This window comes from Gymnodraco acuticeps, unplaced genomic scaffold (genome assembly GCF_902827175.1).
Source record: "Gymnodraco acuticeps unplaced genomic scaffold, fGymAcu1.1, whole genome shotgun sequence".
In the NCBI taxonomy this organism is placed as follows: Eukaryota; Metazoa; Chordata; class Actinopteri; order Perciformes; family Bathydraconidae; genus Gymnodraco; species Gymnodraco acuticeps.
In genome coordinates, this window is record NW_022990966.1 from 1,566,483 (window position 1) to 1,583,491 (window position 17,009).

The window sequence follows — 17,009 nt, forward strand, 5'->3', positions numbered from 1 at the left end:
ATCAAAATATCAAAAAAAATTCCCTCCGTCTTCCCCTTTTCTTTCTCTCTGTTGTTTTGTGTCTGGCTGGTTTCCTCTCAGGATCTTTGGTTTCCCAGTCCACTATACGGACGTGTCAAACATGAGCCGTCTGGCAAGGCAGAGGCTGCTGGGTCGATCCTGGAGCGTCCCGGTTATCCGCCACCTGTTTGCACCACTCAAAGATTACTTTGCCTGCGTTTGAGCGGCAAGACAAAACTTGCTCGGAAACATTTAGGACCCACAGCTGTATGTTGTGACTAGAAATAAGAGCCTTGATCCTCAAATTATACTCTTGTATAATTTGCAAGCAAAACAATGACGTAGACTTCACATTATTTCTCGTATTTGAATTGTAATTCTTATTCTATTTAATTTTGATATGTCATTTTACCTTTTAGCAGTGTTATCAAGTATTTTTGATTTGTTTGTGCAAGCTATACTTGAGACTTTGCTTTCTTCTCAAGACACTGAGACAGAAAAGTGCTAAACATGGGTTTTTAAAAGAGGCGGCGATGTGATGGGAAAGACCCGAAAGATAGGAAATGGTTTGGAGATATGTGAAATGTTTCTGCTGTGTCAGTGTACTGTATGTGCGGCCATGCTTCCAGCTACTGAGCCTCACAGAGATGTGAAGAGAAAAGCGATTGTTCTTCAGTGTCAGGATAGCTGTGTCTCTAAGAATCCAAAACACCAGATCACATATACCTCTTTGTTTACAGTTTATATTTACAACTGAAGGTAATAAAGGTACTACTGTTATATGGTTACAATACCATGGTGCTCAAAGAAGATGGGAAACATCATAGCTCATGTGGCAAAACAACTTTAGACAATACGGAGATCTTTAACCTGTTGCTGGACAAATCTGTTGTGGGTCGTTTGATTCACTTTATAGGCAAGTGACAGACAGTAGACTGCAGTTAGAGTACATGCTCTTCTCTGCATTTTACAGATTTGATATACAGTTTTTACTGGTGCTTATTTAATCTCTCAGCCAAGTAACACTTAGGCTCACTGCCTGGATCTGCACAAACAGAGAGTGAAGCTAGCCACATGGGCGATGATGTTTTCTGTCATAAAATAACTTAAGATCAACGTCTGAGAAACTAATTTTTTTATAGTTTCATCCTGACCAATGACATTACTGTACAACCGTTAGTGAGCGTGGTTGCTGGAGGGCGGGGGTGTGACCGGGCCGGGTAACTCTCCCAACTTCCACCTCTCTAAACTGAAAAACTGTCAGGTGCAAAAACCTCAACAATATGGTGCGGCTTCACAAAGTTCTTCTACCTTTTTATAGCAATTCTGTGCTGTTTTATCAACATTATAAAGCACTTTTATATGTATTCTTTCTTTTTTTTCTTGATATTTTAAAAAGACATTTGGTTTCTTGTGAATTTTGTTTTATGATGTGAACTGATCTACCCTTGTGTGATACTTTTTGTATACAGTAGGGCTGTGCCAATAGAAGTGAAATAATGGATTTTGATATGTGAAACCCATGTCACTTGACTCAGTGTACAGTAGATGGATTGACATGTGTCACCCCAAACCCCCTTTTCCTTTTCTCCGTCATCCATATTGTTCCCTGTTTTAACGCAGCGATACAGGATGTTAGTACCCAGATTCAAAGAATGTCTATTTCTATTAAGATTGTAAAATGTTAGACAGAGTTAGGGAACTATGTCATGCGCATTGTATAATATGTTGTCCCTTGTGAAGGACCAGTTGGGCCTTTGTTATTTCCCTGATAAATCGTAGTCGTCATGTTGACAAATTTAATTGCTGATCCAAAATTTGGATTATATTCACAAACGTAATTCTCTTGATTGTATCCTCTCAGATAAATATGGAGGATTTAGGCTGCAGTTTGTGAAAACGAAAAACTGACAGTGTTTGACGAAGATGTCGGCACTCAAAGAGTATAGAGGGTAATAAAAACAGATATTATCACTTATCTATATCATATTTAAGATTCTAAATTTGAAATTTAATTTCTTAATGTAATTAATTTCTTAAGTGACCTTATTGCCATCATGTTTGTCCATGCACACCGGGCTCAATATGAGCTCTTGTGCTTTGTGATATTTTAACCAGATGTTATTACCCACTCCTCCTATAATACTTCCCCCTCATTTGTACATTTTGTACATAGAGTTTTCCGGTGGCTGTTTTCAATTTGTTTTTACCTTTCGTTTTTATTACATATGAGATGTACAAATATAATTCTTTGCTAATATATATCATCAAATTAGGAAAAAATCTAGGTTAAAATTTTAAAAAATCAAGTGACATTTTGATTCAAAACTTGCTTTGAGCATTAGATGTAGGGAGACTCCAAGTCGTCTTTATCGTACTGATTTGTTTGTGTCAAGTGAATCCAGATTTCATGTCATGTGATCTTAATAGTGGCCTGAGGACAGCTTTAAGACGAACGCGCTCAACTTCACTGCACAGCCCTACATGGTGTTGTTTTTCTGCTTCTGTTTGTAAGACTTTAAAAATAGGGATTGTCTGTGTTTCTAATGGTGCTAAACATTTTATCCAAACAAGAAAAATATATTTGGTTGGAAGAGTCTTGACAATGACTGTTTTTAAGTTCCTTGTAGTAACAGAAAATAACTATTATTTCACTCATATAAATATATTAACAAAGGCATTTTAACTTTGTACTTGAAAAAATAAGGATAACAAATAATGAAAGGTTTCCTATATTGTTTTAGACTAGAGATTGCTGTAGTTGGTGCTTATCTGTGGGAAAATCATGTGAGAAAAAAAATCTGGTAACTTTTACTGTAGCATAATAATGTATGCTTAATATTCATTGCTTCTTCTTAATCCTACATTCCACGCCGTAATATTCTCCATGTCTGTTTTCAAAATGTTGTTTTGAATTGATGTTTTTTTGGTTTGTTTTTTAAATCAGAAACAACATCTGAGTTTTACTGTTCAAGGCAGGTCAATACTTCTATATTCGGTGATACTGTTGACGCTCTGTGACTTTCTTTCCGTCATAACTGTTAATGGCCTATACGCTTTTCCTCAAGACCAGTTCGTACAGCAAATGTAGCAGTCATTCTCCACCCTATCCCCCCCCCATACTTAAGTTTAGTGTCCAGAGAGAAGATAGAGGCTCCGTATGTACTTGTGCTGGAGAACACTTGAATAAATGTATTGTTTTTGTGCAAAAATCTGCAGCCTCCTGTCCTTTTTTATTTAGATTGTATAAAATGTACATGAAAATATAGTTTCCAATCTCAAATATGTCTCTATAGTATTCATTATTCATTATCTTTCTGTTGCTAAATCAAAGTTTGGAAAAAACAGCCAAACAATGTCAATAGGTTTTGTCTCAACTGTAGCTAAATAAATTGTGATTCGTTTTCGGAAATACATGACATCACTTCTTTCCAACTCAATCCCAACAACGAGAGAAATAAAGACAAAATCAAAAAGATAATAAAATAAATAAAACAATTTAAAATGTTGCATTTATATAATTGAATTATGGTAAGAAAATAAATGTAACAATAAAAGCCTTTGTTATTGGTCTCCATGTGTTAAAGGTATTTTTGACTATTTTGAGAGAGTATACCAAATAACATTAAAGATGGCTTCATTCTATTTAAGGATGGGGTGGTGTTGTTATAATTTTCATATTTATGACCAAAATATTGTCATAATGAGAAAATATATTGTTAGTATTAACAAAAAAAACAGAATTAAGGAAAAACAACCATTTGATATGAGAACCTTTTTGCGGGTGGCCTAAGAGGACCTCCATTGACACGTGGCCCCATCATAAGGCTAATATTTAGACATTGCAAACCAAAATTAATGTTCTCATTACTGTGAATTAGCTTCAAATTGTCAGGGGGCTGATGGGGGAGCTGTGGATATTGATATTCAGTTCCAGTTTCCATGCCATCATGCCCTCCGGCAGGGGATTTGCTGTTCAGTGTCTTGACACCTGGGTCCTCCCCACCAACAGTGCTTAAGATCAGGGTGTTGCCCTCCAGCTCCTTTCTTATTGAACATGTTGCCACCATAAAGCCACCATTCATGTTAGCTTTAAGGGCTTGCACGTACATTAACTACTAATAGCAAATGATCTTTAATACATATTTGTTAATGTTTAAATTTTTTCTTGCATAATTTTTTCGGATCATGCTAAGGTCTTGAAAGAAAAGATAGACTGAGCTATTAAATTATAATACATGATAGGTCATAGTGACATTTTAACCATCATATCCAATATAATAATGCTTCACCCTATTATAATTATGCCCCCCTCCTCTGATAGTGGTACAGCCTCCTCACAGTAGACACGCCCTAAATCCACAGTAATTGGTTGCTTAGGCGACCGAGCCACCCTCCCCTCTGCTGATTGGACCGTCGCACCGTCTCACATCCTGGATGCTGAGGGCTGCATCAAGTTATTCGGAGACAGCTAGAATAGTACCGGAAGACTAGCGATTAGCCAACAAAATAAGAGCGTTTAAATGTGTAAGAGAGAAACCCAGGATGTGCATGTAGTCCAATTCTTTAAGATGACCAATGCAATGCGTTCTACCTTCGATTATAATCAAGAGGACACTCAGCTGATGCAACCATCGTGTTTCATACTACAACATTTTGATTACAAATGTATTAATTACTCTTATTTGCTTAAAGTGCATTTTGGAGAAGAGCAAATAGTACATTTGCACAAATATTAAGAGTGCTATTAGGTTCCTTCAAAATATGCCTACAAAAAGTAATATCTGTCATAAGGATTAATAAGGGTTATATATATTTATATATAGAGAGAGTATTTATAATATTAGCATTTATACGATTCTGAAAAAAGGCATGAGCATAAACTAGTGATGCAGATTACATATGTGGAAAAATACATTTACTTTTCATGCAATTTAGCATAAAATGAAATGCAAATCCTGGCTCCAGATCTCTAAATTGCCGCTCACATTTGTAATTTGTCAAACAATAAAAGCTAGACAAATGGCATTTAAATCTGATTATTATGAAGTGTCTTAGCTGTTTCCATTGTCTTCGGTTACAGTGCCTTCATACAAAAAACAAAAGAAAAATAGTCAGTTAATTATATTATTTTCATTCTAAATGTATGGTTATTGCTATGCACCAATACTCTAGAAACACTTGTATGTAGAAACCTATTTTGCATGAAAAAACATATAAACATGATCTGAAATGTTGTCCCATCATTCCTTTGCAAAGAAAAACAACTTAGATTTTATTTTTGAAAGCCATAACCGGAAGTCTTACTTCTGCAGCCTCGCTGGTTGACTGTAATGAGGCTGCGGTCTGCTGGTCCCGGACCGGCCAGGAAGGCATCCATCTGGTGAGTGTCTCCTCGGAAAGTGCCATCCACGGATTGTGTTGCCTCCTGTTCCTGTAGGAAAGTAAGCCGAGAGACGCGTGGATCAGCAGCAGCAGAGAGAGGAGGTATGTGGTGCACACCTTCAGCTTTATTCTGAGCAGGCTCTTTGATGGGGGGAATCCTCTCCTGGAGCCCGGAGATTTGTCTCCATGCCCCCGGGCTGCACGGCTGAGTGTCTGCCCTGCCTGCCAGCCTCCACGGGTCTCCACACACCCTGAAGTGCAACTACACATCAGAACCTGTGTGCAGGGTTACAATATGGAGAGACTTTAGATAGCAGGCCTGTCCTCACTGTGGAGGAAGAGGCGGACTGAGAGGCGGTGAAGCGGTTTGTAGGTCGCTATGCTCGCTGTGCCTCCGCCGCTCATGCCGGATGGGGACCGGGTTCTTTGTGTCAGGTCTCACAAGTGGAAGTGTCATCACTCCGCTGCGATTACACCTTTACAGTAAATGTATAATTATCTGCCTAGATAATTATGTGTTCTACTTATTGACATATGCAATTGCATTTTAAATACCTGTTATTTTATAAAATAGCATTAATGGGCAAATCAAGTAAAAATAAAGACATTTGGCCAACATTAGCAAGGCCCTGCCTATACTACAGGCTATGTGTATACTACAAAGTGAACATTAAAAAACATGTGTAATGTATACCACAGTTAAATGAATAATCTATCATTCACGTTTTATGTCATATTGATAGGTCCTAAATCATAGCTCACCTGTTTGTTATTGACAACCGGCGTCAACTTCCATAGTGCATGAGCAATAGGCCCTGTCTTATCATAATAACTTTATTATAGGGTGTAGCTGCTTCCAGGCTATTTGGGAACACAGGACCTTTTGAATGACTGTTTCGCCTCCTAACTTGAAGCCTGTTAGGATTAATGCCCAACATAAGCCATCCTCCTCTCCTCCCATTATCAGGCATCAGATCTGGATGTGTGAAGGAGTCCATGCCATGCAGTAAAGTTGCCGCACCCTCATACGTACGCATCCTGCAAGCGCGCAAGAACGCAAGCACGCAGGATGGCCACACACACACACACACACACACACACACACACACACACACACACACACACACACATCATAACATCACATCACTAATACACTGGTGAAGAATGGAAGGGAGGAGCAGATCTTCGAGGTTGTTTCTTTGTTATTGATCAAAGACCCAGATTACCCAAGGAGTGGAGCAACCTTTGTAGTTCTGGCTAAAATGTCATTGTAGATATTTATTTATTATACTGAAAATGTAATTTAAAAAAAAATATTTTAGCAGGCTGTTTTAACTCTCCATGCTGCCAGGAATGACTTTTTAGTTAGCCTACTGTCAAAAACACTGGATTCAATCAATAGAATACCAAGCAGGTGTACTTTTTAAAAATGTAAAACATGTAACCAAAAAACTCTGATAGAACAAATATTGAGGACATCTTATCGTATTATCTTATTAGGAGATGCAGTAGAGGTAAAATTGTTGAATAGGTGAAAAATAAAAGAGTAGAGAAAAGTCTAAATAGTGTATAGTAGAAACCTCTGACGACCCCTTTTGTGGGTACAAATCCATAGGTTGGGCAGCACTGCGTATTAACCTAATATTTATCATTTTTCGGCCTTGACATGGATTTTACATTTTCAGATTACAGATTGGACATACCTTGCCCTTTTGAGTGATCAATTATTTCTTGTGGATGTTTTGAATGATGAGGATTGTTTGGATACTACTGTGATACTTTGCATGATTTTGTGCAATGAAGTTTGCCTAATGACCCCGGTCTCGAAAATAATTGAGAGTATAATTGAAACTGTAATGTTCCCTACCTGGTCCAGCTGGGGAATGCTCATAACTCTTTGTTAGTAGAGACATTTTCAATGAATGTCAGGAACACCAATACATTTCTCAGCTCATATTGTTTGGCCACTATGATTATTTCTGAGTGGACATCATTGTTAGTAGCTTTATGCTGCTCTAGTCCTTTAAAAAATAAAGGCCTTATTGACCCTTGTCTGCCTTGTTGTGATCCACTACTGGACTCTTTCTAATCCCCACTACGTCAGGTCACAGGCAGTGACAGCCTCCTCAGTCCTCTAGCTGATGTCAGTCACAGCCTGACAGACTAGTCTCAGGGCAGCATCACTGCTTCTTAGCATAGACTTACTACACGCAAGATGAGGAACTGTAAAAAGTAATCTATCTCATAGAAAAATTGCAGTTTTTGTGCCTTTTCTTGTTTAGATTTGAGTCAGTTTACTACAGTTTTAGCGGCTGCTCACAATACCGAACATAACAGGATTAAATTAGTATCTTTCTCCTTCTTTTTTCCTTACAGAGCTATAGCCATGTCTTCCAGCTCAGGGAATGTGCGGATCCTTATAAAGGGCGGTAAGGTGGTGAACGATGACTGCACCCAGGAGGCCGACGTCTACATCGAGAACGGCATCATCCAGCAGGTGGGCAAGGAGATGATGATCCCAGGTGGAGCCAAAGTCATCGACGCCTCTGGAAAACTGGTCCTCCCCGGGGGGATCGACACCAGCGTCCACCTGGAGGAGAGCTTCATGAACGCCACCACGGCAGACGACTTCTACAGCGGCACCAAGGTAACGTCCTGCTGGGAATGGAAAGGAAAAGGAAGAGAGGAGAGTTAAGACTTGAAGTAGGACACCTTTCCTAATTGTAGATCAGAGCACAAGCAACACTAAATGTCACAGCAAGTCAAAGCATGAAATAAGAGCAATGATTTGCAAATTAAGACTGTGACCTACATTTTCAAATTCAAGTTTTTGTGCTTGACATTCGTGGATATCACGAAAGTCATATCCCCATTAGATAGAGATCATTGCAAGCTTATTAATGATGCTTATTTTAGCTAAGATTTCAGAGAAGCTTTTTCCGTTTGGTTTTGATATGTCAGACAGCTTTCTTAATTTGTTGTCATCCATTATGTTGTTGTTTTTGAGATACGACTACTCTATTACCATGTCTAGGTAAAATGACAAAATTAGAGCGAAATGTAAACACTAAAATTATATTAAATATGAGGCATTAAAATTGAATGATACAATGATATACAGCATCTTATAAGTTAAACGAGGCAGATGAAGGCGGCTGTAATGTTGTTAAACAGTTTTTATTTCAGCCATGCTATTCATTTTGGAGGTAGAGCCCCTAGCCATTAGTTGATTAACTCATTAGTAAATGGGCCGAAAGTTAATTGGACACTTTCATTATCAGCTAATCTGTTGAGTCATTTTTTCAAAGCAAAATTTGCAAAGATTTCCTGGTTTCAGTTTCCAATATTTGACGATGTTCTTTTTTTTTCAATGATTGTTAGTCGAATATATTTGAGTTTATTTGTTGGCTAGACAGACACCTTGGACTCAGATCTGTAATAAGCCCCTCAGAGAGCGAGATTCAATAAAAAAAAGCTAAGAAGCATTTCAAATAGAAGCTAGACTTGTAATGGACATCTCTCTCAGACAAAATGATTATCAATTATTTAAAGAGAATAATCAGCAGATTCAGATCCTGCCCTACTTGGCAGTTGTATGTGGGTTTTTTTCTTGAAGTATCACAAGTTTGCAGAGCGTGTGTTTCACCAGCATCACACAGGAATGATTTGGCCCTCTGCTGTTAGCGAGGCTGCCAGAATGTGTGGAATAAAGTCACCATGGCGTCTGATAAAGCCTGGGATACCCTGCTCTGCCTTCAGGGCTCCATGATGACTCAACACTGTGAGAGATGATGGAGTATGAGAGGTGACGGAGGCTGGGCTTCATATTTAGTAACTGGACAGACAGACTGCTGCCCGTAGACGCCGGTGACAGACACTATTCTCCTCACTCCTCTCTGCCTCGCCCCTCCCTACACGCTCCAAAAAAAAAAGAGTCCGGAGACAAATGCAGATCGGTATCCGTTTCCATGGATACCGGGGGGCTGCTGCAAAGACTGCTGCAAAGCCTTTTCACTAACGCCATTGTGCTTGGAGACAATGGCTCTCAGACACAAGCCCCCCCTCCTCTTCGTGTCCCCTCCCTCTTCACTCTCTAGGGTCAGCTGACAGATGCTCAGTGAAGCATGCACTCATACACAAAACACACTCTGTTTCACGTGTCGGGGTCATTCACATCTACTGTACGCGTGGGTTTGAAACATCTTAGTCTATGGGAGATAATAAGCAATAAGTGCCGATGTCGTAAAAAATATATTATACAGTGAGCTTTGATTATACTGTGAGGGGCAGTTAATTGACTACTAAAGGATTTATATTCCCCTCAGCAATCGTTATACAAATAACCATAACAAATGTGCATTAATAGCAATTGTGGCTTCTACCTTTATGCCCAGAGCAGAAGAGTTATGTTGATTACTCCCTCTAGTATTTATGGGTTTAATAAATCAATATATTCTCCTTTAACATCACTTAATGCCGCGGTTTAATTATATTTCAGTTAAGTCAGTTATTTCAGTTAACCTCAGTGCATTTAAGTCTTTAATAATAATAATTACAGAATTATCCCCTTACAATTTGGGTAACTTAACAACTGTTGTTTGTATTTCTTCTAGGCGGCTCTTGCTGGCGGTACAACAATGGTGATCGGACACGTTCTGCCAGAGAAGAATGAGTCTTTGCTGGAAGCCTACGAGAAGTGCCGCAGCTCGGCGGACCCCAAAGCCTGCTGCGACTACGCTCTGCACGTGGGAGTGACTTGGTGGGGACCCAAGGTAATCCAGCACTGTGCCTCCCACTACACATGATTTATTTTCCCTATTCAAAATAATGTTCAGCGAAAAAAAACTCATGGCTTTAGTTGTGTAGTGTCTTACTTCTGCTGTACCTCTGTAAGTGATTTCGTACAATTCCTTGAGTGGTTATCGTCCACCTGCAGGTGAAGACATGGAGATGAGTTAAAAGATTCCCAAACAAGGGGCCTTTAATTATAATGCCAGGACAAAGCAAAATGTGTCAGACTGAAGTAACTATCCATTATATATGTTTAGGCTCTACTTATCTACCAAAATATACAAACAGTTTAAAAGAAAGTAGTGGTGAATAATAATGACTTCCTTTCTTTACAGCTTTTCCTTGACCTCTTTGGAAAATGTCATGATGTTATACAATGGCAGATTATTTATTTTTCAGCAACGTTGGTAACATTACATAGAAATTGGTCAAAGTGACAAACTAAATGCTCCTTAATTCACATTAAGATTCCTGTCTTAAACAGAATTTCACCTTGCTGTGTTGCTTTATATGTTCCTTGCGCATGGAATTGTGGGACTTAATTATCTCTTTTCATTGGTTAAACTTTGCATGATCCAGTGTTCCCTATGTTAAAGGAGATATGAAAGGAAGCATTGAAGCAGCTTTCCATAGAATGTATAGAACTGGACCAGCCCTTATCATGGCTGCCACTTAGATACTTCTGGGTCATTTCACTCAGTTAATAACATTCCTAAGCAAAAACAGTTTGAAACTATTTGACCGTGGCCCAGATATATTTTTTAAAAAGACACTTGGTTTAAGCGGAGAGATGCTGAGGCTCATTTACACTTCCTGCAGGTGCGAGCTGAGATGGAGAAGCTGGTGAGGGAGCACGGGGTGAATTCCTTCCAGATGTTCATGGCCTATAAGGACATGTTCATGCTGAGGGACAGCGAGCTCTTCCAGGCTCTGCAGCAGTGTAAGGACATCGGAGCCATAGCAAGGGTCCACGCTGAGAATGGGGAGCTGGTTGCCGAGGTGAGGGGATCACTTATATCTGTTCATATAACACATCAAGTTATCATAGATGCTTGTGTTGATTAATTTTGTAGCCATTTGTAGTCAATATTATTCATGATTTCTCTTGTCTCTTCGCAGGGTGCAAAGGAAGCATTGGACCTGGGCATCAGCGGCCCAGAGGGGATAGAAATCAGCAGGCCTGAAGAGGTATCATACTCAGGATGACTTTCATTATATCCAGAGCCTTGTCAAGAGTATTGATATCATTTTTGTAATAAAAATAACATGATAACTCACAGAATTATGTTTCTTTACAGCTGGAAGCAGAGGCGACCCACAGGGCGATCACCATCGCAAATAGGGTGAGTGAGATCCCTTCAGCACAGATAAAGGAAAAGTACAAAAACAGCACTAGTCTGAGTGCACAGGAAAACATGTCTTAGGAAAATAAATAAAGTATATAGATTTTTGCCAATTATGATGTGAAAAGACAACATGAGTTTTTCTATATTATAATGTATTCCCTGTGTGTGTGTCTTCTGTCAGGCCCACTGCCCGATCTATCTGGTCAATGTGTCCAGCATGTCTGCAGGAGATGTCGTTGCTACAGCCAAGATGCAGGGTAAGGCCTACTTCTGTTGGGAACTTTTTCAAAGCAAATAATATGAACTTGTAAAATAAATACATTTAGAAAAGAAAATAACTTCAATGTATACAAGGGAAGCTCTATCAAAGAGATGTACTGTATGACTTAACAATCACTTTGGTTCTTTGCAAGCCGTGAAATCTAAGTACCAAGTAGCCTTCTTCCCATCTTGAGCATGGCCACATATCTTGGAAATACCCAAATATTCAGCCATGTTTTTGGGGGTGAGAAAGTGGGATGTCATGTGAAAGACAATGAATTGAATGTTTTACCAAAAGCTGGCTCCAAGGAAACCCCCCCTCATTATGGACATTTTCTAGTTGCCCCTCCACCCCCCATCTTATCCCAGTCCTCATTTTTTTGCTCTGCATTCCAACACATTTAAAATCTTATGAATAGTAATGAAACAGTACTTTTCTGGACAAAAGTGGTCTGCTTGCCTAATCGTTTTAACTATTGCATGCTTCACCTCTGTCCCTTTTCTTACAGCACTCTTTTCACTATAATTTGACTTGGTGTGCCTTTTTATATGTACTGCCTAACCACAGGTAAGGTTGTCCACGGGGAAACCACCACAGCCCACGCTGTGCTGAACGGGATGCACTACTACCATCAGGACTGGGCCTACGCTGCTGCACACGTCACCGTGCCCCCTCTCCGCCTGGACCCCAGCACTCCCAACTACCTAATGAGCCTGCTGGGAAAGTGAGGAAAACCAGAAAACCTCACACTAAATGTAGTCTGATGTCACTGTTACTGGTTTCTAAATGCGATCTCGCTCTGTTTGGCCGCAGCGACACTCTGAATGTTGTGGGCTCGGACCACCGTCCATTCACCACCAAACAGAGAGCGATGGGTAAGGATGACTTCACAAAGATCCCACACGGGCTCCCCGGCATTGAGGATCGCATGAGCGTCATCTGGGAGAAAGGAGTGGTATGTGGAGCTCTTTTGTTCCAGAGTGGCTGCTAGAAAACCGCCAAAAAATAGGGCATCTGTTTTGGATTGGTGGTTATCGATTCTAAGGAGAAAATAATGACTCTAAGGGCAGAACAAATATATGTTTCTGCTTTTGGTGCATAAGTTGTTTCAGTCGGATGTTTAAGTCCATATTTTCAGTAACAATGGCCTTTTTTATCTTTTTTTGGCATGTCCTTTATTGTAAGTCTCTATTCTATTCTTTTTCTATTACAAATTGTTTTAGGGTGCCTGAAAACATTTTTCAGTGACTACAGATAATAAATAGTAACTTGGCATATACAACAATGTTTAATAATGTGCACTGTCCCTCCTTTTGTTATTCTTAAGGTTTCAAACACAAGTGTTGTCTTTTCTTTAATTCCCAGATTGGAGGTAAGATGGATGAGAATCGCTTTGTTGCCGTCACAAGCTCAAACGCAGCCAAGATCTACAACCTCTACCCGAAGAAGGGGCGGATCATCGCGGGAGCAGACGCTGATGTGGTGGTCTGGGACCCCGAGGGATCCAAGTATGAAACTCTATCCGTCCATTCATCGATCAGCGTGCCTCACAGCAGCTTTTATCTCCAATCACTAGAAGCTGATTGGGTTTCTGAATGAACTGGGTCTTCTTCTCTTTCCATCTCTGTCTGCAGGACCATTTCTGTGGATAACCAGTTCCAGGGAGGAGATGTGAACCTGTATGAGGGTCTCCGCTGTCATGGCGTGCCGCTGGTCACCATCAGCCGGGGCCGTGTGGTCTATGAGAACGGGATGTTTACATGTGCTGAGGGCTCGGGGAAGTTCTGCCCCCTGAGGACCTTCCCGGATCTCCTCTACAAGAAGATGGTGCAGAGGGAAAAGGTATCAGACACGACCATCTTTACTTCCTTTATTCATTTATTTCTTGATCCACTCCTTCTTTCTTTGTTATTTATTTCATTCTGTTTTTCTTTTTCCCCATATTTGTTTAGTTATTTTGTATCCATCCTTCCTTCCTTCTTTTCTTCTTTCTGTCCTTCTTTTATCCATCTTTCTTTCTCTCTCATTCCTTTCTTTGATTTAATTTAGTTTTCCTTTTATAGGTTTCCCGTTGTGTTCCCATTCCTTTCTTCTTTGGTACCTACCTTCTGTCTCTCTTTTCTTTCTCTCCTTTCCTTTCTCCAAAACGTTTCTATTTCATCATCAAACTTCACAGCTTTTCAAACCTCTCTTTGTTCAATCTTAAATTAAATCTTGCAGACCAACTGTAGTCCTACAAATCTGCAATCCTAGCTGTCAGAAGAGCTACTTTTGGTCTTTTACTTTTAATACTTCTTCTAGTTAGTACTCATGTTTATAACTAGGTATAAAACTATTCCATAACAAATGTTCATTAACCTGATTGTGTTCATTTATTTGTCTTACCACGTTGACTTTCCAGAGCCAGGCTGTGAAAGCTGTGGAACGAGAGCCCTACACTGGTGAAGTAGTCCCGGTGCTCAACTCAGGAAAGAGGGAATTTGGGGTTTCAGATTCGGACACTCCGACGCGCCCCTCCACTCGGCACGGCGGCGTGAGGGACCTCCAGGGGTCCAGCTTCAGCCTGTCTGGTAAGAACCAGCAGATTCATTCAGATATCCGTGATCATTTCCATTTTAACTTGCATATGATGTCACCAGGAATGTGATAGAGATGCCTTTTTTTGGCTATTCTTTTCTCCACCTGTTGAGATGCTGTGTGTCTTGTGACTGAGGCACCTTGTGGCTTTTTAAAAATGTTAACATACACCACTTAGCCTGATGAGGGCGCCATAGATATGAGAAATGTAGTCGAGTAATTATTGACACCTCAAAAGGTATACAGCACAGAAGGCTTACCCCTCCTGGTTTTCAGATATATTCCTCACATTCTGACCAAGAGTTGCCTAGTACACTTTTAAATAATATATATTTTTTAAATGTTATTTCTTAATTAGACAGATTTGACAGTAGATAGCTTTTTGTATCAAATGCACAAAGGGTTGATGCTTGGGGATTTATTGGATTATTTTCTGTTTGTATTATTCGAGCATCAAATGGCCGTATTCCATGTCAATATACTTTTACATCCAATTAAACGGAATGAGAATAAATTATATGTTAAGCTGTTTCGAGACAACCCTTTAAAGAAAATATGATTTAGTTAGAAATACCTTGTGCTGAACTCGGCACACCATCATATTCTGCTCCAGGTGCCCAGATCGATGACAAAATTCCTAAGAGGTCCTCGGCCAGGATCCTCGCTCCTCCTGGAGGGAGATCCAGCGGAATCTGGTAACCAATCAGAAGTGACGCTGAAGATCGACACCTGAGGGAAACATATGGCCAAGCAAGACAACTTGTTTTTCTTTCTGGAGTTTGTATGTTGAACTCAGCACAGTAACATAGGACACGTTAAACTGTAGGATATTTGCCGTAACAATATTTGAATATCGATCAAACTATTATTGGTTACCAAAAATGGAGTCAATTGTTAACCAAATATAAGCAGCAAATTAAAAAAAGTGTTGCCAATGAATATCTTTGGCTGTTGGATTACATTAGGGGAAATATCTTACTAATAGTTTTAGGAGTATAGAGGTGAGTCATGGTTTTTATGATGCGATTGTGTTACCTCACTGTAAAATACGATTTTGCACTTGTATCATGTACTATTTAGATGCCTTTTTACATGATTTAATGTCACACATATCACAAATGTCCTTCTTACTGCGAGCCTGGGTGAATGACGTGTAATAAATTATTACAAGGGCATGACATTATAATGTCAGTTATGAAAAATATTTGACCAATTTGAAGTATCATAATGCAAGCTAACCTTTTCTATGCGTTTGTTTATTGATTATTTATATTGTATTGTGCTATTTTCCGTCGATGCTACCGCGTTAGAAATATTTCCTGAATAAGAACGAGGTCTTGGTTCAGTAGTTAATTATTCACCGATAAATATTTCCGATCATGTTTACAGCCTTATAGCCGAATAGACGTCTGTTCCACCCCCACCAAATGTGAATGAACCTATGCTGTGTGCATGGTAGCATAGTTAGAACTACTGTAATAAGCACTAATGTTGCGATGCATTTTTTTTTAACGTATCCATTTCACCACAGAGAGCAAAAAGTCTCACCCAAACTGCCTTCTTCTCACCTGAGAACACTGACACCAACAAACACATCGCCAGGCACAGATCATGATGTTCCTTTGGTCATTTTGTACTGGTCTGAAAGGCAGGGTGTAACATATTCCTCTGACAATTACACCACTGTGAAGTAGGGCTGGGCAATAATATTATATCGTGATATGTGACTACGTGGTTTTAGAATTTGGTTATTGTAAGCTTTCTGTTCCTGGTTTAAAGTTACATTTTCTCAATTTACCGCACTGTTCTTTAGCTTTTTATATTATTTGCCTTTACCTGATTAGTCTTTAAATCCGCATTACTGGTAATAATTATCAAAATTCTCACTTTTTTGTGAAAGCATCAATGGTTAACCCTACAATATGTCACAATATTGAGGTATTTGGCCCAAAATATTGTGATACATGATTTCTTCCCTATTGCCCAGCCCTACTGGGATGCTTAAAGTGAAGATGATGGGATCCTCTTCAGCATTCACAGAGTGGAATTGATTTAAGCAGATATGTTAGTCAATGAAGGCCATGTTGTCAGGGTATCAAATGCCATCACACTGTAGGACACTGAAAGCATTATAACTGGAAGGCATGCTTGTTGAGCAACTAAGGAAAAGCACTGATACTACTACTGTATTTGTATTGTTTTGTTTAGTTACAGAGTATTTCTTGTGAATAATTGTCTTTGTATGTGATTTTGTTTTGTTTTTGTAAAACCTGTAGTGTAAAGCAGGTATGCACACAAGATTTTGATTATTTTTAACAGAAGATCCTCACTCTACAGTTACATTCCTACATCATTGTTTGTTTTTTGTACAAATGTTACTTTTAGAAGCTCTAGTGAATCTTCCCCTGTCCTAAATGTACACCGGTGCTGAACAATGTGTTACCACATTTAATTCCTTTTATGTCTTGTTTTTCCCTTGCAGCTCTATATCACATGATTTGAGTGCAAATAAACCACAATGAAATCTCCAACTAAATCCTGTGTCTGATTGGAAAGTAACATTTACTCACTTACTGCACTTGGACTGTAAATTGTACTGATACTTATTTATATTTTGGAAAAAGTATTGTACTTTTTTGTTCACTTCA

The 17,009-nt window shown here is 39.3% G+C and overlaps 2 protein-coding genes across 9 annotated transcripts in view; both read left to right on the forward strand.

Moving 5' to 3' along the window:
- The window catches only part of LOC117558860 (DNA (cytosine-5)-methyltransferase 3A-like), a 41,746-nt gene extending 38,532 nt beyond the window's left edge, over positions 1–3,214 (forward strand). For all 7 annotated transcript variants that reach the window (XM_034235313.1, XM_034235317.1, XM_034235318.1 and 4 more), the window contains one exon: positions 82–3,214. In XM_034235313.1, the coding sequence (XP_034091204.1) occupies positions 82–223 (142 nt within the window). In that variant the 3' untranslated portion in view covers positions 224–3,214. The remainder of the gene's footprint in view (positions 1–81) is intronic.
- Positions 3,215–5,341: 2,127 nt separating this feature from the next.
- dpysl5a (dihydropyrimidinase like 5a) lies at positions 5,342–16,897 on the forward strand. Of its 2 annotated transcripts, none has more exons than XM_034235339.1 (13): positions 5,342–5,487; positions 7,762–8,032; positions 9,999–10,157; positions 10,996–11,175; positions 11,296–11,364; positions 11,475–11,519; positions 11,704–11,779; positions 12,352–12,508; positions 12,598–12,739; positions 13,150–13,292; positions 13,419–13,626; positions 14,186–14,354; positions 14,975–16,897. In XM_034235339.1, exons 2-13 carry the CDS (start codon positions 7,772–7,774, stop codon positions 15,058–15,060), a joined length of 1,695 nt encoding a protein of 564 aa, XP_034091230.1. In that variant the 5' UTR covers positions 5,342–5,487; positions 7,762–7,771; the 3' UTR covers positions 15,061–16,897. The 2 variants fall into 2 exon arrangements, with proteins under 2 accessions (XP_034091230.1, XP_034091229.1); XM_034235338.1 differs by lacking the exon at positions 5,342–5,487 and adding an exon at positions 7,478–7,617.
- The last annotated feature ends 112 nt before the right edge of the window (positions 16,898–17,009 follow it).